The 25,588-nt window shown below is 40.9% G+C and overlaps 1 protein-coding gene across 1 annotated transcript; it reads right to left on the bottom strand.

Moving 5' to 3' along the window:
- Positions 1 to 5,347: 5,347 nt before the first annotated feature.
- Positions 5,348 to 18,254, bottom strand: Srgn (serglycin). The gene is made up of 4 exons (XM_074079034.1): positions 17,962 to 18,254; positions 17,619 to 17,815; positions 10,219 to 10,369; positions 5,348 to 6,252 (listed from the first exon to the last, which is right to left on the bottom strand). Exons 2-4 carry the CDS (start codon positions 17,695 to 17,697, stop codon positions 6,000 to 6,002), a joined length of 483 nt encoding a protein of 160 aa, XP_073935135.1. The 5' UTR covers positions 17,698 to 17,815; positions 17,962 to 18,254; the 3' UTR covers positions 5,348 to 5,999.
- Between the last annotated feature and the right edge of the window lie 7,334 nt (positions 18,255 to 25,588).

Raw genomic sequence — 25,588 nt, 5'->3', positions numbered from 1 at the left:
AGATACTAATATTCCATAGACATACACGCATCCTCTCTCTCTCTCATACCTTGTGATGCCTTGCACTACCTTGGGACTGTGCCAGCAAAAAAGCCACCCACCAGATAGAGCTTGTCAGCCTTAGACCAGAACCATGAGCCAAAATAAATCCTTTTTGAATATATATATAACTTTAAAAAAAGATAGAAACATTCTGCATTTCCTGGTAGCAAGCTTGTTCTTTCTTTTTTCTTTCTTTTTTTTTCCCCACTGTACTAGTGTTTGAACTGAGGGCCTTGGACTTGCTAGACAGGTGCTTTAACATTTCTGCCTTGCCACCAGCCCCAAAACTTAGCATCATTTAAGAACACAACACAGGGCTAGGGTGTGTCTAAAGCAGTACAGTGCCTGCCTAGCAAGTGTGAAGCCCTGAGTGTAAACCCCAGTACCATCAAAAGAAAAAGAACACAACATGCCATGTATGTTTTCTAAAACATGCCTTATTTTCTCTGCTATAATGGTTACAGGAGCCAAAAATAGATCTCATGACAGTAATACACTACTGGGCATAAAAACTCACTAAGTTCCTTTAAATAATAATAGAATAATTTTAACAATTGTCACTAAGAGTAAAATATCATAAAGATGGTTTCTGCAAGGTGGGTTCTATGAGAAGCAGAATCTGAGATGAGGAATCACATGGAGGAATTTTATTTGGGAGTGGTTTTAGGGTCAAAACCTGTGCAGAACTAGAAGTGGGATTAGACAGAAATAAATCAAGCTGCAGTATAATCACAATAAGGTTTCAGGTGACCCCATAGAGAGTTTGAAAGCTGAGATATCCTTTCAGAGTTGTCTTTGTGTGTGTGTGTGTGTGTGTGTGTGTGTGTGTGTGTGTGTGTGTGGTATTAGGGGTTTGAACTCAGGGCCTGCACCTTGAGCCATTCCACCAGCTCTTTCTTATATTGGGTATTTTCTTTTTTTTTTTTGTTTTGTTTTGGTTTTTTTTTTCATTTTTCTTTTATTATTCATATGTGCATACAAGGCTTGGTTCATTTCTCCCCCCTGCCCCCACCCCCTCCCTTACCACCCACTCTGCCCCCTCCCTCTCCCCCCCCAATACCCAGCAGAAACTATTTTGCCCTTATTTCTAATTTTGTTATAGAGAGAGTATAAGCAATAATAGGAAGGAACAAGGGTTTTTGCTGGTTGAGATAAGGATAGCTATACAGGGCATTGACTCACATTGATTTCCTGTGCGTGGGTGTTACCTTCTAGGTTAATTCTTTTTGATCTAACCTTTTCTCTAGTACCTGTTCCCCTTTTCCTATTGGCCTCAGTTGCTTTTAAGGTATCTGCTTTAGTTTCTCTGCGTTAAGGGCAACAAATGCTAGCTAGTTTTTTAGGTGTCTTACCTATCCTCACCCCTCCCTTGTGTGCTCTCGCTTTTATCATGTGCTCAAAGTTCAATCCCCTTGTTGTGTTTGCCCTTGATCTAATGTCCACATATGAGGGAGAACACACGATTTTTGGTCTTTTGGGCCAGGCTAACCTCACTCAGAATGATGTTCTCCAATTCCATCCATTTACCAGCGAATGATAACATTTCGTTCTTCTTCATGGCTGCATAAAATTCCATTGTGTATAGATACCACATTTTCTTAATCCATTCGTCAGTGCTGGGGCATCTTGGCTGTTTCCATAACTTGGCTATTGTGAATAGTGCCGCAATAAACATGGATGTGCAGGTGCCTCTGGAGTAACAGTCTTTTGGGTATATCCCCAAGAGTGGTATTGCTGGATTAAATGGTAGATTGATGTCCAGCTTTTTAAGTAGCCTCCAAATTTTTTTCCAGAGTGGTTGTACTAGTCTACATTCCCACCAACAGTGTAAGAGGGTTCCTTTTTCCCCCGCATCCTCACCAACACCTGTTGTTGGTGGTGTTGCTGATGATGGCTATTCTAACAGGGGTGAGGTGGAATCTTAGCGTAGTTTTAATTTGCATTTGCTTTATTGCTAGAGATGGTGAGCATTTTTTCATGTGTTTTCTGGCAATTTGAATTTCTTCTTTTGAGAAAGTTCTATTTAGTTCACGTGCCCATTTCTTTATTGGTTCATTAGTTTCGGGAGAATTTAGTTTTATATTGGGTATTTTCAAGATAGGGTCTTATGAACTCTTTATTCTGGCTGGCTTCAAACCACAGTCCTTCTGATCTCTGCCTCCTGAGTAGCTAGGATTGCAGACGTGAGCCGCCAGCGCCCGGCCAGAGGTGTCTTAAGTGGAGCATGAGGTCTGGGCCTTATACCCCAACATAGATGAGTCTTTGGCTGTGGTTGAACAGAGACGGCAACATGACCTTGGCCAAGATGGCTCTCTTTGCCTAAGATCTTCCGTTATGAGCTAACATTCCCAATAGCTCAAAGAATATGCCCTCCAGTTCAGAAGAGGTTATCAAACTGACCCAGTACAGCATCCATGTCGTTCACCCCTGTGCCACTCACATCCTTTCCTTCATAAAGACATTGGAGAGCTCCTTTCCTGGGAAAAACTTCTGAATGGACTATCAGTGGAATAAGGTCAAGCTGCTGCCACCACAACTGGTCGCAAGACTACAGTTGATACTCATCAAGTTCCTCCTCTACTATTAATTCCTAGATTTCCCCCTCACCCTGAACCAACACCTGTGTTGTCTAGATGGCTTTGTTGGAGGACTGACACAAACGAGAATCTGAGCCAATGGTTACCAGGCTCTTCAAGCTTGGCTATTGAATTTATCCATTTATCATTTATACTAAATAAAGAAATGTTAAGAGAAGCCTCAGTAGGTCATCTGAGTATCAAGCACAGCCCTCTCTGTCCCCACTGTGCAGTGGCAACACTACCTCCCCCACCCATGATCATGTCTGTTACACCCATGGAGCTAGTGACTTCCTCTTCTTGACTGCCATCCCTTCACTTATAGTGCCATATTTAAAGTTCAGTAGGACTTCTTTGGTGTCCCTTAGTGGAACTATTGCCCCCAGTGAACCATAACATCTAAACCCGCTAAACAGAGTTGCAGGAATGGGAAGCACAAATTCCTTAAGTAGGTTTATTGCAAAGTGAGTCCTCTCTTACTTTCGCCCCTTATTTTTGCTCTCTTATTTTCCTGGGCCCATGTATTCAGCCTATTAAGGACATAGCACCATACAAAAGATTTAGCACATATATTGCATCCTGGAGGTTGGTGCTCCAATCTCAGTGAATCACAGTCAAGCTAGTATCTCAACTGTGCTTTCCATCACTGTATCATGTTGGTGGAATCTAGATGATGTGGTGTGTGATAGAACCAGTGGACTCCAGGGTCCTGTCTGAGCTTACTGCTACATCTCCTTGCTGTAATGTTATAGTGTAACATTCATGCAAAGTCCTGCTGGTGAATCAAACATTCTGTAAGCCCTTAGATATTCATGCTGCTGGAGATGCCATGGGAAAGAAAGGCAAACCTTTACCCAGAACACATCCTATTCCTGTTAGAAAATAATCCTTTGAACCTCCAGGATGGGAAAGACTTATGTAGTAAACTTGCCCGCAAGTTCTCCTTCAGAGAAGGTGCCATATCTGTGGCTCAGCAGTAAGCTCTGTTGCTAGCATTTTGGACATTTGGCAATATTAATAGCTAGTGGGAGACAGGTATAATGTCACACCTGCCACTTCGCTGGCATTAGGTGGCCTATGAGAGAGGCTGACTGACATCTCCTCAAGTCATTCTTTCCACCTGGTGTTATTGTCTCTTCTGTGGTGGATGCTTTCTGGTATGCGTTAACATTTAATATAAAGATTTGGCACTTCCTAACTTCTCTGTTGGCCCACACACATGTATTACCCCAGACTTCTGTTTTAGGCTTCTAACCAAAATTTATTCACCAGTACCCCTCAAACTGTTCAGATGCCAACTTCAGACTGCTTTTATTTCCATACTGACACTCTGCTTCTTGGGAGGATTCCCTTTTGGGGCTGTTTTTCAAGGCCACTCCTAATGGGCACAGTTGCCATCCAGTTTGGGCTTGCTTCTATTTACCCGTCTATCCATGTGTGAACAAAGCTTGAGCTTATTCCTATTGTCAGATGGTCAGAAGGAGCCCACCAAAGTAGCCATAGATGTGGGCTGAGAGAGACGTGGCAAATCAGTGTAAAGACCAGGGGTGGAGGGGGGTGGAATCTGTCCAGGGGCATGTGGTCCACTGACTCAGTGGACCACTGTGATGTTCTATGCAGCTCATTCAGGTCTCTTCAGTTGATGCTATGATGAACAGTGGAAAAGCTAATGTAGCTCTGGGAAGAGACTATAAATGTATACTGTTGTCTGTGTCAGGAGAATGTAAACTGATTCCTGATTTGGGTTCACGTTATTTTTAAGTTGCTGAAGATCAAACTCAGGTCCTTATGCATACTAGGCAAGCACTCTGAGCTTATGCCCCAGTCCTGGTCTTCCCTTTTTGACAGGCATAGAAAAGAAAGCATTTGCCAGACCAGTGACTGATGACCATGTTCCTGAAGCTTGTGACTCTGTTCTAGCAAATATGACACCACAGTTTCTGCAGTAGAGCTGCCACATGACCGAACTGGGGATAGTCCACTATCATCTTCTGATGTTTTTCAAGGCCCAGACTTGTGAATTAAATGGGAACAAACTGGAGACCAGCATCCCTGGTTCTTTAGACTTTTAAAGATGCTACTAACCTCTGACATTCCCCTAAAAGGAAACACTGAGTTTCGATTTATTAGCAGACAGGGAGAGACATTGCTTAAGAAGTTTCCAGGGGAGACGGAGAGGTGACCCAAATAATGTATACACATGTAAGTAAATGTAAAAAAAAATGATAAGATAAGATTAAAATAATACCAAAAAAAGAAGTTTCCAGCTATTTTTCTCCATTGCAATAGCTCCTATTACATAAGTCAAGAAGCCAAAGCCGAGTGGTGGTACACACCTGTAATCAGGAGGCTGAGGCAGGAAGATCACAAATTCAGGGTCAGCCTAGTCTACATACTGAGACTGTATCTCAAAAAAAAAAAAAAAAAACAAGAAGAGGAAGAAGAGGCGGAGAAGAGCAAGAGGAGGGGAAGAGGAAGGGAGGGAGGAAAGCAAGCAAGCAAGCTAGGATTGCACTAATTAACAAGCATTCCATTTAATTACATACTTAGGGACTAGAAAAATGGCCATTATGAGCCAGATCTGCGTTGAGATTCCTTTGAGTTCTTGACCACCATCTGCCCCACTAACAGGGAGCCATAATTTAAAGATGCTTTGTTAAGACTTCTAGAAAAAAATCTAATAAAAAATAATTATTTCCTGGGTTTAGAAAAAGAGATTCCAGACACTCTTTGGTTATACTTCTGCTTTAATAGAGTAACATATGAAAATAGACACATATTCAGGACAAAGGGCAAAGCAGTATGTAGTATGAGACCACAACTGTACTTTAATTGGGGTCTTAAGTTTCTAATTGTATCATCAATTACAGTTATAGCTACACAATGTCCAGTGGTGATAGTGCAGTAAAACCCTTCACACTGTAAACCACATCAAATCCCCACTCTGTAAGTTCCCTCTGTTGGCTTTTCATTCCACAATAAAATGGGGTATGTCTGGAATTCACAGTCAGTTAGGTTCCTGAAGAGTTAAGTGTGAAATATTGCTTATCAACTTGCTTCTCAAACTGAATTTTTCAAAAACAGTATAATTTTTTCTCTAAAATAATTTTACAGACATGGAAGTCTAGTTAATTTCATAATGATGTTGGCAGAATATGATACCAAAAAATGTAAGTATTTTTTCCATAATAGGAGAGATAACAGTATTAAAGCATGATCCTTTAAGAATTAATGAAGGAAAAAAGTGACAGAACTTAAGGTTCTTTTTAGACTGGTTTCAAATTTCTATAAAACTCACTTCCCCAAGACTAATCATTTAACCATGGTTCACGAAATACACAGATTACATTGCCTGGTGTCAAGGTAGGGACACCCTCACTTTTATATAATAAAATCATCTTCTAGTCCATCTTGACCCAACTCCAGGTTATCTGAGGGCAGCTTCTTCCCCTTGGGAAAGTCAGTGTAGAAAGCATCATTTTTATCTACTGGTTGGTATTCCCATTCCATTTCATTTAGGAAGCCACTCCCAGAGCCACTTCCAGACCCAGAGCCGGAGCCAGAGCCGGAGCCGGAGCCAGAATAGTCCTCAGAAAGAGGGAAGACATTATTCATTTTCTGGAGTCTTGTTATTCTGAAATATGAAAGGAAAAAAACAGTAAAGTTTGATTATAAGGACTATAATATTTTAAGATAAGAAAATAAATGCAGTCACTCAGTTGTTCAAACTAAAGAGTTAAAACCTTCTGAATTATTTAATACTTTAAAACAACAATAAAAAATCAAACATTCCTATGTTTCTTGCTATACTTCCCATCCCTAACTCATTACACTTAGCAATTCCACATTTACCCACTGCAGACAAAGATGAGCAGTGCCAATTTTCCTTATCACAAACATAGCTCTCCTATATTTGGGATTTACTAAAGGAGTCATTTTTAAAAGGTGGGGGAAGCATGGCTCAGTGGTAATGTTCTTGCTTGCCTAGCAAGTGTGAGGGCCTGAGTTCAAACTCTAGTAGTGCCCACCAAAACTAATTTATTTTTAAAAATATAAAAGAAGTGGTATCATTTATTCTTTTTTTTAAAGAAAGGACCTATTTTTTTCATTTTCTCCCTAAAGAAAGGACAAATAACTAAGTCAGCCTATGCACATGACATTTTTTCCTAATTTAAAAGTTTCACAGAGCTAATAATTAACAGAAAGCTCACTCTTGAGAAATTCTTTTTCTTTTCTGCAGTACTGGAGTTTGAATTCAGGGCTTCACATCGGCTAGGCAAGTACTCTTCCACTTGAGCCACACCCCCGGCCTTTTGTTTATTAATAGTTTTTTGTTGGTGGTGGTAGGGTTTTTTGGCAGTACTGGGATTTGAACTCAAGACCTTGCTCTTGCTAGACAGATATTCTGCCACTTGAGTCACATGTACAACTTGAGAATAATTTTTTTTTTGCAGTACTAGAGTTTGAACTCAAGGCCTACACCTTGAGCCACTCTGCCAACCCTTTTACGTGATGGGTTTTCTCAAGATAGGATCTTGTGAACTATTTGCCTGGGTTGGCTTCAAACCATGATCTTGATCTCTGCCTCCCAAGTAGCTAGGATTGCAGGCATGAGCCACCAGTGCCTGACTGAGAAATTCTTTATAGCATGTTAAGGATTATATTTTCTAGCATATTAACATCCAGTTTTCTCCCCAAAACCATATTCCAAATTACCCTGCCTTCAAACTGCATTCATCAGCCGAAGGATGCAGAAGGGCAAGGCTACTGTGGCTGAATGGTGTATGTTGGTTAGAAGTCCAATAAGCACCTAACGACCAGAGCAGTAGAGCCACTCCCTCCGTGGCAGATCAGGGAAACAGAATCAAAGGCAAGAGTTGTGTGTCACAGCCTACAGGTCATTTTCTCCATGAAAATCAGAAACCACAGTTCATGCAGATGATGAGTTGTCAGTCGTGCATGTATTTGTTCAATATATTCGTTAAACATCTGGTCCCTGTTATGAGTGCCTGGGAGAGAACAGGGGCAAGTAGATAAGAAGTTTCTAACTTAGTGGTGAAGACAGACAATAAAAAGTGAATAAATCAATCAGGAAAATAGAAGATGATGACCTGGGTGGTTGAAGATAGAGGAGCAAAAAGCTGATAATACAGACTTGACAGTACTGACTTATGGATGGAGTTTAAAGAGCCATAGAACAGGAGGACCAGAACACAGCCAGGGCCACCCCACATATTAAACTTTAAACAGGACTTTTTGCTTAAAAAGAGAAACTTGAGCAGAGAAGAAAACAGCCAGGAAAACAGAAAGAAACCCAGGATAAAGTGGGGCCACAGAGGAAAAAGCATTTCAAAAGAGGAGATGGTCAACTGCTTTTGAAGGTAATTAAGAGGTCAAGTCAGCTAAAAATAGAGACACAATCAATGAATGTGTAACCAGGAATGATCACCACCTTACTGAGCACTCCACAGTCAAATGCTCCAGATAGAGGACAGGAGCAGAAGTCCATCCCCAAGGGGTTGAAGAAAGGAGGGGGCAGACAGCAAGCACAGGTGACCTTCTCAGAAGTGTTGCTGCGAGGAGGAGCAGAGAATGGGACACTAGCTGGAGAGGATGCAGTGGAAAGGGAGCAAGTATACCTCAGCATAGGTGTGTCCGGAGACGCTGGGCTCAGAGAAGCAAGTGCAGAGTTGAAGTCCTAGAGAAGGCGGTGGGAATAGGATGCCAGTTGGCCTTAGAAGGTGCAAGGACTAAGACTAATCAGAAAGCTTCTCTAAATACTTAACACAGAGGAGAGCGTTCATACGTGTGATTGAGGGGATGAGAAGCCACATAGGGCCTGATAAGGAACCCAGAGATTAGCAACAGCAAGAAAACACTTCCCCACCTGGCTACAGGTAGTGGAAGGAGGTGACATTACCTGAGCCCAGGGACTAGAGACAGTCAGTGGGAGCTGAAGCCATGTATGACAGTCATGCCAGAGGTGCTGCCCAAGGTCTCTCCCTCCCAGGCTCCCCAATATCCCTTAGTGCCTCCCATTGGCCGAACTCAGCCACAAACCTGAGAGCCTGGCATATGGAGATCACAAGGGCCAACACTCTCTTGCCCACACACAGAGCAGGACAGGAAGGACAAGGACTGTATTGGAAGGCAAAAGGGCCCAGGATAAGCACGGAAGCAGGGACCATCTGTCCATAGTGATAGGAAGAAAAGCAATGTCCCAGTGACAGGCAAAGTTACTGGCTTTGGAAGGGAGGACTGCAGAGGCTTTAGGAGAGAGGAAATGGTGTGAAAGAGTTATTTTGTAGAATTTGGGTTATTCCTCTAACATTTTAGACTTGAATGAGTTATTACTGAAACCCATGACTTAGAGTAATATAGGATGTGATATTAGGTTCAAACTTAATACTATGGACTTAAAGTAAGAGCAAAGGATAAGACCACAAGAAGTTGCATTTTGAGGACTGCAATGACGTCATCTCTAACGCAGGCAATGCCTAGGATGAAGGTCACTAGCATCCAAGGATGGTGGGTTTACTTGCTGAGGGGCTTGATGAATTACCTGGCTTTGAGGAAAGTGATTTCCTAAGTTTGAGTCTGAAAATGAAAACTTTTATGATAATCCTTTTCTTAACACATTTTTGCTACATACTGTTTAACTTTGATATTCATTAAAATGAAGAATTCTAATATAATTTAATTTTTGTTACTTACGAATTCCTATGGGGCTGTTTTGCAAGTTTAAGCAGGTTTTATATGATCAAGAAGAGGTTTGATTTTTGTTTTACATGTCCCTAATTTCTTTTTTACTCATCACTATCCAATTACAGAATATTTTTATCACCAGCTCCACTCTCCCCTGCCAAAAAAAAAAAAAAAAACCTATCCAATAGTTCTTATCTTCCTCTCTTACTCTCCCTCTCCCCAGCCCCTGGCAACCATTAATCTAGGACTTGACTTTTCCAAACATTTTATATAAATGGTATCATACAATATGTGGCTTCTTTCACTTTGCTTAGTGTTTTCAAGGTTCATCTATATTGTAACATGTATCAGTGCTTCTTTTTTGTTTTGCTTTGTTTTGTTCGAGATAAAGTTTTGCTGTGTAGCCCAGATTGTCCTCAAACTCATGATCCTCCTGCCACAGCCTCCCAAGTGCTGAGATTACAGGTATGTACCACCACATCCAGCTCTAGTTCATTCTTCTTATGACCAAATATTACTCCACTGTATTGATATACCACATTTTGTTTATTTGTTCACTTGGTCAACTCCTACTGAATTTTAATATATAATATATACTGCATTAATAAAATAATCTTCAATCATCTTCATTATTCATTGGGGAAAAGTACTCAATGCTTGTCTCTACCACCCACAAAAAACCTTGGGAAAACGTAAACGAATTGTGCACACTTGTATGTCTCATTTACCTGCATATTTGGTAGAGTTTTGCCATGAACTGCAGAAAAAAAAAAAACTACCAAAGCAGGAGCCTGGGGGGAGAACCCTCTGATGGTCCTCCTACCTGCACACCAAGATGAAGATTCAGCTGAGGTTGGGAAATGACGAGTTTAAAATCAGAAAAAAGTCCACTTACAACAAAGGGTTGGTAGTCCTTGCAGGGAGAATCCTGTTGGGTTCACCTGGAAGGAGGTTGAACAGTGGTCCCTTTTCATCAATGCAGTTTGCAGAATTGCTGTTGGGATTGCAGTGTACCCACTGGTACCTGGCTCTCTGCGTAGGATAACCTGCCGGAACAAGGAGCCCACATGGGTCATAGGTATCTCCTCTGCAGCTGCTTGTCACTCTTCCCTAAGAAGTTAATTACATAGATTCTAGCCTTGGCAGAAGGTAACGTGTGGACAGGTTTGATGGCCTTTGATACAGAAGCAGCAGCCAGTGTGTGCCAGCCTCGTATATGCATTGTTTGTCCTTCTCACAGCATTCCTATAACATGGCAGAGAGTTTAAGATCAGAATAGGCCTTGGAGTCAGCTGTCTGGAGTGAAGTCCCAGCTCTGCTATGACTGGTTATGAAACCATAGCTTCTCTGAACCCCCACTGTAAAATGTAGTGTCATAAACTTGCCATAGAAAATTAAATGAGTGAGGGAGGTATGGTTCAAGTGGTAGAGCTCCTGCCCATCAAGCATAAGACCCTGAGTTCAAGCCCCAGAACTGCCCCCCTGAAAAAATTAAATGAGAAAATACATATAAAAACCTTAACAGTGCCAGGAGTATGGTAAATACTTGATAGTACTACGATTATTTGGGTGTTTTGTTTGTTTGTTTGTCTTTTGGGTGTACTGAGGTTTGACCTCAGGGCCTCAACACTTGCTAGGTAGGTGCTCTATCACTTGAGCCACTCTGACAGCCTTGTTTCATTTTGGGGGACAGGACCTTGCTGTGTAGCCCAGGCTACCTAGAACTCACAATCCTCCTGCCTCAGCCTCCTTGAGTGCTTGGATTACAGGCATGCACCACCACACCCTGTGCTACTATTATTTTTGTATCGTTAGCTCCACTTTACAAAAAGGTGCTAAGTAGAGGAGCCAGGATTCCAATCTGTACCTGATGTCAACGTCTGCCTCTGTTAGTAGAAATGAATTACATTCCAATTGCAAAAGATTGAATATACAAAAGATTGAAGTTCCCAAAGCATTACAGGGCCATATAGCTTTTTTTTTTTTTGTCTTCTTGTGGCAACACTGGGGTTTAAACTCAGGGCCTCACAGCTTGGCAGGCAGACCCTCTACCACTTGAGACATTCTTGCAGCTCTTTGTGTGTGTGTGTGTGTGTGTTGGGTGTTTTCAGGATAAGGTCTTGTGAACTATTTTCCTGGGGCTGGCTTTGAACTCCCATCCTCCTGATCTCTGCCTCCTGAGTAGCTAGGATTACAGGAGGGAGCCACCAGCACCCACCCAGCCCGTAGAGTATTCTTAGGAATAAAAAGTAGATCAAACCTCATTCCCTTTCTCTGTGCTCAGATTTCACAGGAACAAGGCTCCTCTATTGGTGGAGGGACAGAGTAGTTTCTTGCTGCTTCTTTGGAAATTCAATTTCTACAGAAAAGTTTCCAAGTCTACTATTCTGCAGTTACATTGGAAAGCCTTTATTAGGTCATGAAATACATTCTTCATGACTCAATTTAGCAAGGACAGAGGCCTGGTGGTGAGAAATACTGCACCCCTCTTCAAATGGCTCATCTCCTCCCCACCTAAGCATGTACTTTATTCAGACAAGTGCTACTAAGAATCACAAGAAGGGGCATGTCTAGAATTCTTGCAAAGCAGGAAAGGTGGCTTGAAAGCCCAGCATGCAGCAATAGGAAGCATTAGGATAGATGACAAGGTGTTCAGAGGATAATAACCAAGCACTTAATAAAATGTAGTTGTTATGGAAAAGATTATGCAGCAGCATAGGAAAACCTAAACTTACAAATGAGTGAAGAAAAACAAAGAATACCACTTTGTACACATGCTAGCTTCAACAACGTAAACACATATTAGGAAAATGGGAGAAAATAAACAAAGATTACTGTGGTGGTAGAAACTTTGGTGATTTTTTTTCTCTTTTTTTTTCTAAAATGCTATAATAAATAATGTTCCTCTAAAATACAAACATTTAAAAGACTCTAATGTGGAAAGTAAGTGTTTTTTTACCTTCAGCTTTCCTTCCTTCCTTTCTTTTGTCTCGACCTCCCTTCTTTCTCTTCCTCCTTCTTTCCTTCCTTCTTTGTTTCCTTCCCTCCCTCCCTCTCTTCTTCCTTCCTTCCTCTCTTCCTTCCTCCATGTGGACTACTATTCTATCTTCTCTATGGCTCCTGACTATAGTTTACAACGTCTGCTCTGAGAATTAGTTGTCCAAAATGGCTTAGCTCTGGAGATAAGGCAGGCAAAATGGCAGCAAGATCTTCCCCTTACTGGCTGTGTGACCTTGTCCAAGTTAACATCTTTGTACCTCAAGTTTTTCTTCTGTCAATGGGAACTACAATAGATCTAGCAACGAGACACAAACGCTAGGTTCTTGCCATGGTCCCAACACCATGGTCAGAGTTCCTCAAATGCTATTCAAGTGCTAGTTTCTCTGATGATGATGAGGAGGAGGGTGACAATGACCTATCTCTAATAGTAGACAGCTTGTAGGGAGACCAGAATTTAAGTTTAAATTCCTGTCTACCACTTAGAACCTTCCTGATTCTCAACCTATCATGTTTCAACTGTGAATACTATGGCAGAATTCCTGTTTGAATTCTGTAAGTGTAAGTGAAGTATCTAACACAAGCTTTTGCACATGGCAGGTATTCAATACATTTTAACTTTGTCTTTTTTTCTTTTCTGAGTCTTCCTGAGGCAGCATTCATTTGGCACATAATCATTGCTTAGGATCTTCTTGTGGGTGAAATAAAAATCCAGCGTCTCGCCCACCAGAGGGCGATGTCTTCACACCTCTGCTGTCCAGACCAGCACTGTCCAATAGAAAAAGTCAACTACATATGGAGTTTGAAATATTTTAGCAGCTATGTTTTAAAAAGTAAAAAGGAATAGGTAACATTACTTTTAGTACATTTTATTTAACTCAACATATTAAAATACTGTCATTTAACATAAAATCAATGTAAAAGTTACAAATGGAGTATTTTACATTTTTTTTTTCAAACTAAGTCTTCCAAATTGTGTATATTTTGCAGTCACAGCACATGTCCATTTGGACTCGCCATATTTCAGATGTTCAGTAGCCACAAGCGACTGCTGCCTCCTGGACTGGACAGAGCGGGTGGAGACAGTCACCTCTACATGGAGCTGATGCATTGGATTTCAGAAAAGGTTCACTTGAATAGGAAGGTAAACAGACAAATTAAACTAATTTTTCCCCTGCAGTGTTGAAGATTGAACTCAGGGTCTCACACATGCTAAGCACATGATTGTCCTGCCACTCAGCCCATCCCCAGCCCTAAACTAATGCTTTATGACCTAGCGTCTCAGTGAAAGACCTGCCTTTCCACTAATAGAACAACAATGACTTTGGCAAATTAGTTTCTTTTTAATTTTCTAAAATACATAATCCCCCATAGTTTAGAAGTTCAGCTTTTAAAATTCATAAAGAGTTTCTTTTTTAGGGGTGGAAATGATATAAAAGCAAGTATGGTGATGGTTGCACAATTCTGTGAATACTTACAATTCTCTGAACTTTTTATATGGTGTGTGAACTCTATCTTAATAAAGCTGCTTTTAAAAATTATAAAGATCACAGTTCAAGGCCAGCCCGGGCAAATAGTTCATGAGACCCTATCTTGAAGAAAAAAACCCTTCACAAAAAAGGGCTGATGGTATGGTTCAAGGTGTTGGCTCTGAGTTCAAGCCCCAGTACAGAAAAAAACTATAAAAAAATAAAAAGTTTAAAAAGAAAAAAGAAAACAAAAAAAAATAAATAAAAGTTACATCTAGCCAAAATCCATAAACTTTGGAGTCGATGATATCACAGTTACTTTAAATGAAAGAACACAACTACAGGCATTAAATTTCTGATATAGCTATTTATGGATGTGAAAATTCATGGCTCTGGCCCCTGAAGTTCTGTTTTGTTTCTTGAGATAGGGCCTTGTTGTGTAGCCAAGGCAAGCTTTGAACTCCTCGTGAAGGCTAGGGATTACATGTGTGCGCCATTACATTCAGAGTGATAATTATAATTTTTAAAATAAAAGGAAGCCCATTCCTGGACACAAACATCTTAAAAGGCCCTACTTGCAGAGGATCTGCTGGTTTAGCTTGCAGTGGATTGCAGGGGAAAGAATGATTTTTACTTAGAATCCCTGCTTTCCACCCCCACACACACAAACTCACTAGCTCTGCTTTACCAAAATACCTTCTGTGAGTAAACCTTACCAGAGCAAACAACTTTCTCCAGCACCCTCTGTATCTCTTCATACTACGTTACCATTTTCTCCTAACTTAATCACAATTTAGTAATTTTTTATTTTTAATGAAACTTCTTGCAGGTGCATTAGAGAAACTTTATCAAAAACTGCCATAAGGGAAAAGAAAAAGACAATTTTACTATTTTAATCCATTCAAAATGGTAGCTTTGAAGGAACAGTCATTATCTCAGCTGGAGTTACTTCCTACTGGTCTATCACTTCAAGATGGATAAGCTTCCTCCACTCTCACTCAGTTTGATGAACTATAAAAAGCTCCAAGTTTACTTTCAATTTCTCCCTCAACTCAGAAGTTAACATTATCAAGCACCATTGTCAAAGGAAGGTGTCTTATTTTAAATAAAGAAAACTTCTAATCCCTGAGTTGAAGTAGAAGGCTAATTCTGACTTGAAATTGGATGACTAATTCTGCCCTTAGTTGTAGTGGGCTGTGGGCAAAACTCACACTGTTTTTTTGTTTGTTTTTTGCAAGAGGTTGATGTCAGATCCAGTCTCTTCCTCTACCAGTTGGTGCTAATTCCTCCTCACAGGTATATGGTGATTATTATCAAGGAATGGACATGAAATCACTCCACAAATAACCACAGACATGGGTGGCATATCGGTAGCATTACTGGGGTCTAGGAGTTAGTGTAGAGATTGGGCGGGCTAGCCCTGCCTCTCTGGCCACACCTGCTCATGGATTTTTCCATTTTTTTTCTCTTTATGGATATCTTTGTAAAAGAGAAGCAATAAAGTGTAGGATTCACAAGCATTATCAACAATTCCCAGAGCCTACATTAAATAGATTAACTACCTGTGTTCTCCATTTTCTGCCACATGTCACCAAATTTCCTGTCATTTGCACTCACAGTTTTGCATCATGTCTTTATTCGGATTGATTAAAAAATAAGTATGTTGTAGGCTGAATTATGTCCCCTACAAGATTCATATGTTGAAGTCCTAACCTACAGTATCTCCTAATATGACAGTACTTGGAAATAGGGTCATTACAGACGTAATTAATTAAAATGAGGTCATAAGGACAGCCCTAATCTGACATGACTAGTGTCCTTATAAGAAAAGGGTATTAGGATAGGGTGGTGATGCATGCCTGCAATCCCAGCACTTAAGAAGTCAAGGTAGAAAGATCTTGAGTTCAAGACCAATCTGGGCTACATAAGTGAGACCCTGTTTCAAAAAGACAGGAAAAAGAGAGAAAAAGAGCATTAGAACACAAACACATGGAGGAGAGAGGCCATGTGAAGGCAAAGAGAGAAGGTGTTTTCTGTATGCTAAGGAGAAAGAAGTCAGAATGAAACCAACACCATGATCTGGATTGTAGACTCCAGAACTGTGAGAAAATAGATTTCTGTTGTCTACGCCACCCAGTCTGTGGTACTTTGTGATAGTGGCCCAAGCAAACTAACACAGCAACCCATACGGTTACTGAGAGTCCTCATGTTCAGGAAAGCAAGCTAAACCACTGGATCAGGCAAACCAGCGCACCAAGACATTTTTTTTTAAAACAGGGAGAGAGACATCTGGCATCACATGGCAGCCTGATGAAACAGTGTCGAGGTTCAGCATTGTAGCCTCCTGCTGTACCTTTGACACATGGGCAGTCATCTGTTTTCCTTCATGTTCAGGTGTGAGCACAAACCCTTTGAGTCCAATGCCAAGGGTCCCTTAGAAACACCCCAGTTTCTCAGCTCATTCATTGTCTCTATTTTGATTTCCTTTCCCAACAAAGAGCTAAATCAACTAGATGATGATATAAATGCTAGTGTTTTATATAATCTCATGATGCTTTCTTTCTTCATTTCTTTCAAATGAATGCACATATAAGGAAAGGTTTTGTTTTCGTGCTAGTTTTACCTACTAAGTCAGTGCAGAATGGAGCATTGGGATGTATGTGGCACGAACTGGCCACTCAAGTCTGTGCCATAAATATGGACTTCTCTGCTCTCGGTCTCATCAGAGCACAGGTTATTAAGGAATCATTACATCAAGCTGAAGATTTTTCCTAAAAGACACAGGTAAAGCATGTTCTCTATGCTTTGTACTTTAAAAATAAGCAGATTAATGGATAAGTATCAGCAACATTGCTTGATGGTTTTTTCCTCCAATTTTAGCATAACTAGAAGAAAATTATTTTACAAATATCCAATCTAGAAGGAATTTCTCTGAGATCATCTATAAGATTTCATTTCCATCAGAAGTAAGAGTATGAGGACAGAGAGAGAAGTCACTTCGAAGAAACAAATCCAGGACATGAATGTCACTATGATTCAATATTTCCTTTACCAATTGGGGGAATTTAATGTTTTTCTACTATAAGTTCTGCCATCTATTTATCAGGCCATGACCTCCTGTCTTATTTAGACTTAATTTCTCATGGGCCGCGGTAGAAGAAATTGTATTTTTCTCACAAACTGGTCATTTTCATTGTCTTAGTCATTACAGGTTTTAAGTTGATTCAGTCTGAATAAACAGCCCTAAATGATAGAGAAACCTAAGAAGATATTTCTAACTGCGATGTTTCTCTGAGCAACAGCACAAATACCAACAAAGCTTTGGTCTCTCTTTAAAATCTGAGGTTTGCATTAACCACTTCTAAACAGAAAAGAATTTTCGGTAAGAACCAAGCCCAAAAAAAAGATAAAAGAAAAAAAATACAGTCAAATTTACCTCGGTTAAAAAATGGCATCTCCCAGGGTTAAAATAATTATTCAAACTCAGGATTGATGTAGGGACTTGGGGGTAGACAAATATTCTAGAATTCCAAATGCCTTCTTCATGCAGCAAACACATGGATCATTTTCCTTATTCTTTTAAATAGATAAGCCACCCCTTCTTCCACAACTAAAACAGCATACTTCAATCACTCTAAGAGTTTGCAAGGCTGCACCTGACTCAGAGTTTAATTTTCCTTGGTACCAAACTCAAGTTCAGTTACTCCAAATACCTTTTTTGCCTCCTTTCCCACAAGATGATTCATTTGGTACCTTAAATTGAACCCAGTCATTTGTACCAACTCTGGGGCTTGCAAAGATCACAGGGGAACAAGATTCCTGGTCTTACCTTGAACAGAAGATCCCAAAATCAGGATGAGAGCAAGAGCCAGGACAAGCTTACTACACTTGAGTGTCTTCTGCATCATGACCAGCTCTCTCCAGCACGCTAGCCTCACGATTAGGAAATGTAGCGGGGTGCTCTCTGTCCCTTTTAGAAAAGTTTCCAAAACCTCAAAGCCTGCCCAGAACACACGTCACAATTTCCTGAACAAATAGAAAGAGATCCACATCAACACCCAGAAAGAAAGAAAAGGAAAGCAGCAAAAAATAACTCTGCATACCCATTATGAAACTGCCCTGGACTCTCCCCAGGCCTGCTTTTGCAAAAGTTTTGTTGTTTTGCCACTTACTTGTTAGGAAAAAAACAAATTTCCCATGAAAATAGTAGAATCAGCATTCAGAACAATTTGTTTTTCCTTTCTTCAGGTAACAATCTAAACATGAGGAAGACTGAGCTGCCTTTCATCACGGAGCACCTTCAACACAAAACCTTCTCGATTTTCTTTTCCATCAGTGAGTACCACAAATCCCTGAGCCAAACTCAAAACGTGAAACTTGCACGCTGTGCTCTCATCTACTAGTATGAGTTGTTTGATTTCCCATAAACAGTTTCTTCTCAGACTCAACGTTTTCATTGGATCCCTCTACCTCAAAAACAATAGTGAGGGGTTTTGGTTACAAAAACCCTGCTAAGACAGAAAAAATATTTTGCATTCTTCTGCTACTTTATTTACACCAACTATTTCTTATAATTTGATTCCACGCATCCTTTTATCTTTTCTCCTGGTTAAAAAAAAAATCAACTTGTTTTGGGGTCTTCTGGCCTTGAATAAGGAACAACTTAGAAGCAAGGGCAGGTTTTCCTCCCAGAAGGCTGTTTGATGTGAAAACACACAAACCACTGCCCTCTGTACATACAGGAACAGCATTTTCCCATAGTCCTGGGAAGGCCTACAGGTTTCTGGAGGATGGAGGCTCCATATTGCAGTCACACGATAAACACAGCAGCCTATGACATGTCCTCACCCTGGGGGAGCACTCTTTCCCTTACTTCCTTTGAAGATGTGACCACTGTCCATCTCAGCACGCTGTGTCTGCAGTCCCAGACACTGCAATGCCCTTGTCCACTTTCCACTGAGGCTGCCTCTTGCCTGTCCTATGACAAGAGGGAGGAGTTTCCCTTCCCTTGTTCTGGGCTTCCTGCTGATTCCTTACCATTTCCTGCTAAGGGTGGGGCCTCAGAATCTAATCACTGAAGAGTAGCTGGGCTGCAAGAACAAAGGAGTGCACACTCAGAACCAGCCGCAATGGGTCCTGCAACCAACTTCCAAACTCACAGAGCCACTGAGCTCCCCACTGTGGAATATTGGTTTCCACTTGAAATTTCCTCCGTCTTTGGTCCTCTTCATGCTAACCCCCAATTTAAAACCCTGGCACCCATGAAGAAGAACGAAATGTTATCATTCGCAAGGTAAAAGGATGGAACTGGAGAACATTATTCTGAGTGAGGTTAGCCTGGCCCAAAAGACCAAAAATCGTATGTTCTCCCTCATATGCGGACATTAGATCAAGGGCAAACACAACAATGGGATTGGACTTTGAGCACATGATAAAAGCAAGAGCACACAAGGGAGGTATGAGGATAGGTAAGACACCTCAAAAACTAGATAGCATTTGTTGCCCTCAACACGGAGAAACTAATGCAGATACTTTAAAGCAACAGAGGCCAATAGGAGAAGGGGACCAGGAGCTAGAGAAAAGAAAGGTTAGTTTGAGAAGAATTAATTTAGAAGGTAACACACATGGACAGGAGGATTGAGGTTCAAAGCCAGCGTGGGCAAAAAACCATGAGATCTTACCTAGAAAATAATTAAAAAGCAAAAAAGGGCTAGGGGGTGTCACTCAAGTGGGAGAGCGCCTTCCTAGCAAACACAAGGGCCTGAGTTCAAACCTCAGTATGGCAAAAAAAATTTTTTTAATTAAAGAAAAATACATGATTACTATGGAAAGGTCAGCTGTTGGGACTTTTAAGGAAGACCTGAAGAGAAAGGATGCGTGCCTTGTCATCCCCCACCCAGAGTCATAGCAGCCAGGCCCTGCCTTTGGCAACTCAAAGTGGCACACACCGCTCTCTAACACCGCTCTCTTCATCTCCCTTAATTGCCTTCATTTTATACACTGTTCTCTGGTACTAGGTGGCCCCCCACTCATGTCCCTGTAACTAACTTGGTCATTGATTCTAGCCAATCCTGTGACACAGTCATCAAGACCACCACCTCAAGGCCTTCCACTCCCTCTGGAATAATCTGTCCAAGTCCCCAAACTCAGCAGCAGTATTTCCTAGGCTTCACAACCCAATCTCATTCCTGCTTTCTTGTCCCCAGAACACACATCCCAAAATTACACCCATACCTACCATTATTTTCAAGGGTCTCAGTTACGAAGGAAGAGGGAAGAGCTTGCCCTTTAATGTGTAACCACAGAGCATCAACCAGATCTTCAATGGCCTTTTCAGTTCAATCTCAAGGGGCTGAGCACATTGACCAATTAAATTACTACCCTTTAGTTGGTTTTTATGACCAGACTCTTTTTTTTTTTTTTTTTTTTGAGACAGGGTCTTACCAGGAACTCTAGATCCTTCTGCCTCAGTCTCAGGAGTGCTGGGATTATAGAATGTACCACCATGTCCAGCTCATGGTGGATAAAAATATATAACTACCCTGCACCCAAAAGCCCAGCATCTGGTACTGGACTGTGTTGCTCCCTTTCTGACTTAATAAAATGTACTTTGAGGCCATTTATTTGATCATATCCCCAAATAGACTGAATTTTCAGATTACTTTAGCATACTTCTGTAATTCCCCTCAAGGCACTGAATAAATTAACAAGTTCTATATTTGAATATTTTATGCATGTTCTAGTGTTGGCTTCACGCCAATTTTATACCAAGGATATAGTTTGACTGATAGAAACAATAAGGAGTTCAAATAACTTTGATTGCAAAACAGTTAGCAGTGATGTTTTCTAGACAGGAGGATAACAAATGTTTCCTTTTCATCCTTTCTTGACTATTACAAATTTTATACAACAGAATTATGTGTCACATAAGTAACCAGGAAAAAAAACACTCAATAAAATTATTTTGATGGTTTACAACATTTTGACTTTCAAAAATCCATGAATAGAGCATCAACTTTGGATAAACTCCCTTGAATCCACATTCAGAGATGGACTACATAGTGAATTCCAGACAAGCCTAGACTGTGAGCTTGGGCTGCATAGGGAGATACTGCCTTAAACAAAAAAATAATGATATGCCTTGGGCCTGTGGATGTAGCTCAATGGTAGAGCACTTACCTAGCCACAGAATACCCTGGGTTCAATTCCCAGCACCAGGGAGAAAAAAAAGAAGTAATTTTCCTCAAGACAATGTAGCTGGTAATAAGCTAGTACTCTGTTGTCAGGAAGTCAAGAAGACTGAAGGGAAAGAAGGGCATTGGGGGTTAAACAGATAGCTCGAATCTCAGCACAGATGAAATAAGTTTCTTTTTTGATTTTAGAGCACTCACAGATTAATACTATTAGCTTATGGCACTGAAACTTGGAAAGAGACCTCCTTCAAACAAACTTATAAGAGTGGACTGAAGGAAAGATGTGCAAATTAATCCTAAGACAACAAAAAGAGGTGGGGAGGGAGAGGGAAGAAGGGTCCTGTCCTCAAAACCAAGCTAGGCTTCCCCAAGGCATGCTCTACTCAACAAGCCTTAAATAGGCTCAAAGAGCAGTTCTCTAGGGGTTCAGGATGGATGGAGCTTTTTAGCTTGATGGGTGGCCAGGAGAAGTCTGAGGTTTTCTCCTTCTAAGGACAGCCACATAGCTTTCAGACTCAGATTCCTTCACCTGGAAAAATACAGTCCCATGTGCCCAGAGTGCTAGTCTAGTCTCCCCTTCAGAACTGCTGCCTTTGGCTAAGGAGGTTCCCATGAGAACCAAGTGGCTTGGGCTAAAAAGCTCATTAAAGTCCCAGGCCTGAGAAGCCACTCGGGACTTTCCTATCAAGGCTGGCTCTGAAGCAATGCCAGCATTCATTTTCCAAACCGAATCCAAAAGACATTCAATTCCCATCCTAATCCTACCTCAACTACCTTCACCTCAGCTGATATTCAATGAAGCTATGACCCCAACATTTGTACCTCTTTAAAAAAAATTTTATTTACTTATTTTTATTGTTGTTTTTTTTTTGAGACAGGGTCTGAATATGTAGCCCAGGATGTCCCAGAACTCTTAATACTCCTGCCTCAGCTTCTTGAGGTCTGGGATTATAGAAATGTATCACCATGCCTGGCTTCTTTTTTTAATTAGTTAATTTAGGCTGTACTGAAGGTTGAACTCAGGGCCAAGAGCTAGTCCAGCTCTTTACCACTTGAGCTATGCTTCTAGTCCTTTTCATCTTAGTGATTTTTTTTTTCAGATAGGGTCTTCAGCTTTTGCCCTGGCCTACTTTGAGCCATGATCCTCCTCCCCTGCCTCTCTAGTAGCTAGGATTTCAGGTGTGTACCACCATTACCACCCTCTTTTTAACTAACAAAAATTGTATACATTTATCATGTACGACATTATGTTCTAAAATATGTCTGCATTGTAGAATGACTAACTTGAGCTAATTAGCATGCATTGTTTCACATACTTACCAGCTTTTTAGGTGAGAACATTTAAAATCTACCCTTACCAAATTTCAAGAACAGGTGGAATCTAGACCAAAGAATGACATGAATGCGAAATGGGGACTGTTAGGGAAGGAGTGAGTGGAGGAAGAGGGTGGGAAGGCAAAAGGAGAGGGTGATGAGGGGGTGATTATGCTAAAAGTACTTTATATATATGTATGAAAATAGAGTGATGACACTCTTTAAAAATGGTTAAGGCTGGAGGCATAGTTCAAGTGGTAGAGCGTCTGCCCAGCAAGCATGAAATTCTGAGTTCAAATTCCAGAAATGCCAAAAAATAAAAAAGAGCCAGGCACAATGGCCTTAGACAAATAGTTCTAAGACCTTGTCTCAAAAAAAAGAAAAAAAAAAACATCACTTGAGGCCTGTCAGAGTTACTCAAGTGGTAGAGTACCTGCCTAGCAAGCATGAGGCCCTGAGTTTAAACCCCAGTATCATCAAAAAAAATAAAAAATAAACTGTTAAAAATAGGGAGGGGGAAAAAGAAAAAGCAATAGAGGAGGTGAAGTCAATCAAAGTACATTATATGCATGCATGGAAATAACTCCTTTGTACAATTAATATGCACTGGTTTAAAAAAAAAAAATAGCAGGCCCAGTGGCTCAAGCCTATAATCCTAGCTACTTGGGAGACGGAAATCAGGAAGATTGAGGTTAGAGGTCAGCCTGGCAAAAAAGTTCACAAGACCCTATCTCAGCCAATGGCTGAGCATGGTGGTGCACACCTGTCATTCCGTTGTTCAGGGAAGCACACAGGAGGATCTCAGTCCAGGCAGGCCCTGGCCCAGGTATATAAAGTGAGAACCTATCTCAAAAATAGCCAATGGAAGAAAGGCTGGCCAAGTGGCTCAAGTAGTAGAGTGTCTGCCTAAAGAACATGAGACTCCTAAGTTCAACACCCCACCCCCGTACCTCAAAACAAACAAACAAAAAACAGAGGGGACTAAATGCAATGTGGTATCTGGGTTGGATTCTGAAATAGAAAAAGATCCTTGGTAGAATTTATTCAGCAAAATCTGAATAGCCTGCAGTTTAGTTAATAGTGTTGATCAATGTTAATTCCTTACTTTTGCATTTTCACAAATGGGTCTTGGTTATGTGAGATGTTAACATGAGGAAGAGCTGGGTTGGAAGTGCATGAAATCTCTCTGTACTACCTCTACAACTTTTCTATAAACTGAAAAACCATCTTTTTAAAAGTTTCAAGAATACAATACAATAGCCAATTATGGTGCTCCCATCTGTAAACCCAGAATTGGGGAGAGGGAAGCAGCAGGATCACGAGTTCAAGGCCAGCCCAGGCTACATAGTGAGAACCTGTCTCAAAAACAAACAGAAAAAGAATGCAGTACAGATGGTTCCTAATTTATGAGGATTTCACTTATGATTTTTCAACTTTATGATGCTACAAAAGCAATACACATTCTGTAGAAAGAATACTTCAAACTTTGAATTTGTCCTTTCCCCAAACTAGCCAGGAGCTTGCAGTTCCCAGTCAGCCAGAGGGCCAGGAAGGGAGACAAGCGACCCTCCACAGCTCACTGTTGCTCAGTGGCTGGGATGTACAGTAGGTTTGGTGGATGAAGAGCATTTTGACTTAGGATATTTTCAACTTATTGTTGGTTTACAAGAACATCGCCCATCATAAGTCACAAAGCACCTGCACACATCATTAGCTATGGTCACCATTCCATACCACAGATCTCTAAGCCTATTCTTCCTCTCTAACTGAAAATTTGCAACCTAATGGAAGATGACAATCATTGAAAGATTGATGATCATCTTAGAATGCAATCCTCAAGATGGGCTGAGGTGAAGGAGTGAGTGAGGTTAGTGTGGAGGAAGGAAAAGACCGTTAGAGGTAAGAAAGAGCTTGCTCAATGTATCTTAGTTCAAAACCACACTCTTGGAATAAAAGGGTTTGCATAGGGATCCTCCTCGATCCGGACCAGAGGACCCCAACCCAGAGGCCTTTCTGGTGATCATAGTATGATTAGGCCAGAGTCAAGGCCCAGCCTGGTCAGTCCACCCAAGCTCACAGCCAACAACCATCCCTGGTCATTTAGAAGTGCACTGTTCAACATGGTGGCCACAGGTGGCTATGAAACCCTCGGAGTGTGGCAAGTCCCAGCTGAGGTGTGCCATGCTTGTAAAATAAAACATGGCTTTTCAACATAGGGAAAACAAAACATAAGTCTCATAGTTTTACATTGGTTATACATTGAATATTTTGGTTATTTTGTTTTGTTTTGTTTTGTTTAGAGACAGGGACTCACTATGTAGCCCAGGCTGGCCTCGAGCTTTCTAATCTTCCTGCCTCAGCCTCCCAAGTGCTGGGATTTCATGTGTGTGCCACTATGCCTGGCTCTGGAATAATATTTTGGGCATACTGGATTGAAATACTTTTGTTTTTATTTATTTTAGTTGATACAAAAATATGTCATTTAAATTAACTTCACCTGTCTCATTACTTTTTTTTTTTTGGTACTGAAGTTTGAACTCAGGGCCTTCCCCTTTAAGCTACTCCACCAACCCTTTTTTGTGATTTTTTTTTTGAGATAAAGTTTCTCAAACTATTTTCCCAGGCTGGCTTCAAACAAACTGTGATCCTCCTGATCTCTGCCTCCTGAGTAGCTAGGATTACAGGTGTGAGCCACAGTGTCTGGCTCTTTTTTTTTTTTTTTTTTTTTTGGTGGGACTGGGGTTTTTAATTCAGGGCTTCATGCTTGCAAAAGCAGGCACTTTACCGCTTGAGCCACACCTGCAATCCACTTTGCTCTGGTTATTTTGGAGATGGGCGTCTCACGAATGTTTTCCCAGGCTAGCCTCTAACCCTTGCCAGGCAGGTGCTCTATCCCTTGAGCCATGCCTCTAGCCCTTGGAGGTTCTTTTAAAATTAAGAAAAATCTTGGCTGATAGAGTGGTTCAAGGGGTAGAGCACCTGCCTAGCAAGCATGAGGTTCTGAGTTCAAACCACAGTACCACCAAAAGAAAAAAAAAACAAAAAAAACCTTGGTTAGAAAGAAGAGAGATACATCACCTGAAAATGTGCCTGCACTGAAAAATGTCCCCTAAATAGGCTGTCCTAGATAAAAACACTCAGACACTACTTGAAAGAACCCATGTAACCCCAAAACAAAAGCCCCAGCGCTGGCTTTCACTGACATTTTAGATACCCTTCTGAGAACTGTACATACATTAATTTACTAGCTCATAATAACTGCCCTGAGAGGTACGCATCATTTGTTTTTATA

This window comes from Castor canadensis, chromosome 7, assembly GCF_047511655.1.
Source record: "Castor canadensis chromosome 7, mCasCan1.hap1v2, whole genome shotgun sequence".
NCBI classification, from domain to species: Eukaryota; Metazoa; Chordata; class Mammalia; order Rodentia; family Castoridae; genus Castor; species Castor canadensis.
The sequence above is the reverse complement of the archived record's forward strand: the minus strand, read 5'-3'. Positions and strand labels throughout refer to the sequence as shown.

Bases quoted from the DNA above. Each gene is read 5' to 3' on its own strand.
- Srgn (XM_074079034.1), bottom strand. From the start codon at position 17,697: ATGATGCAGAAGACACTCAAGTGTAGTAAGCTTGTCCTGGCTCTTGCT. The intron at 10,370-17,618 runs GTAAGACCAGGA...TTGTTCCGGCAG, and splicing joins TTTGGGATCTTCTGTTCAAG to GTTATCCTACGCAGAGAGCC. The intron at 6,253-10,218 runs GTAAGTGGACTT...TTCATATTTCAG, and splicing joins AGGACTACCAACCCTTTGTT to AATAACAAGACTCCAGAAAA.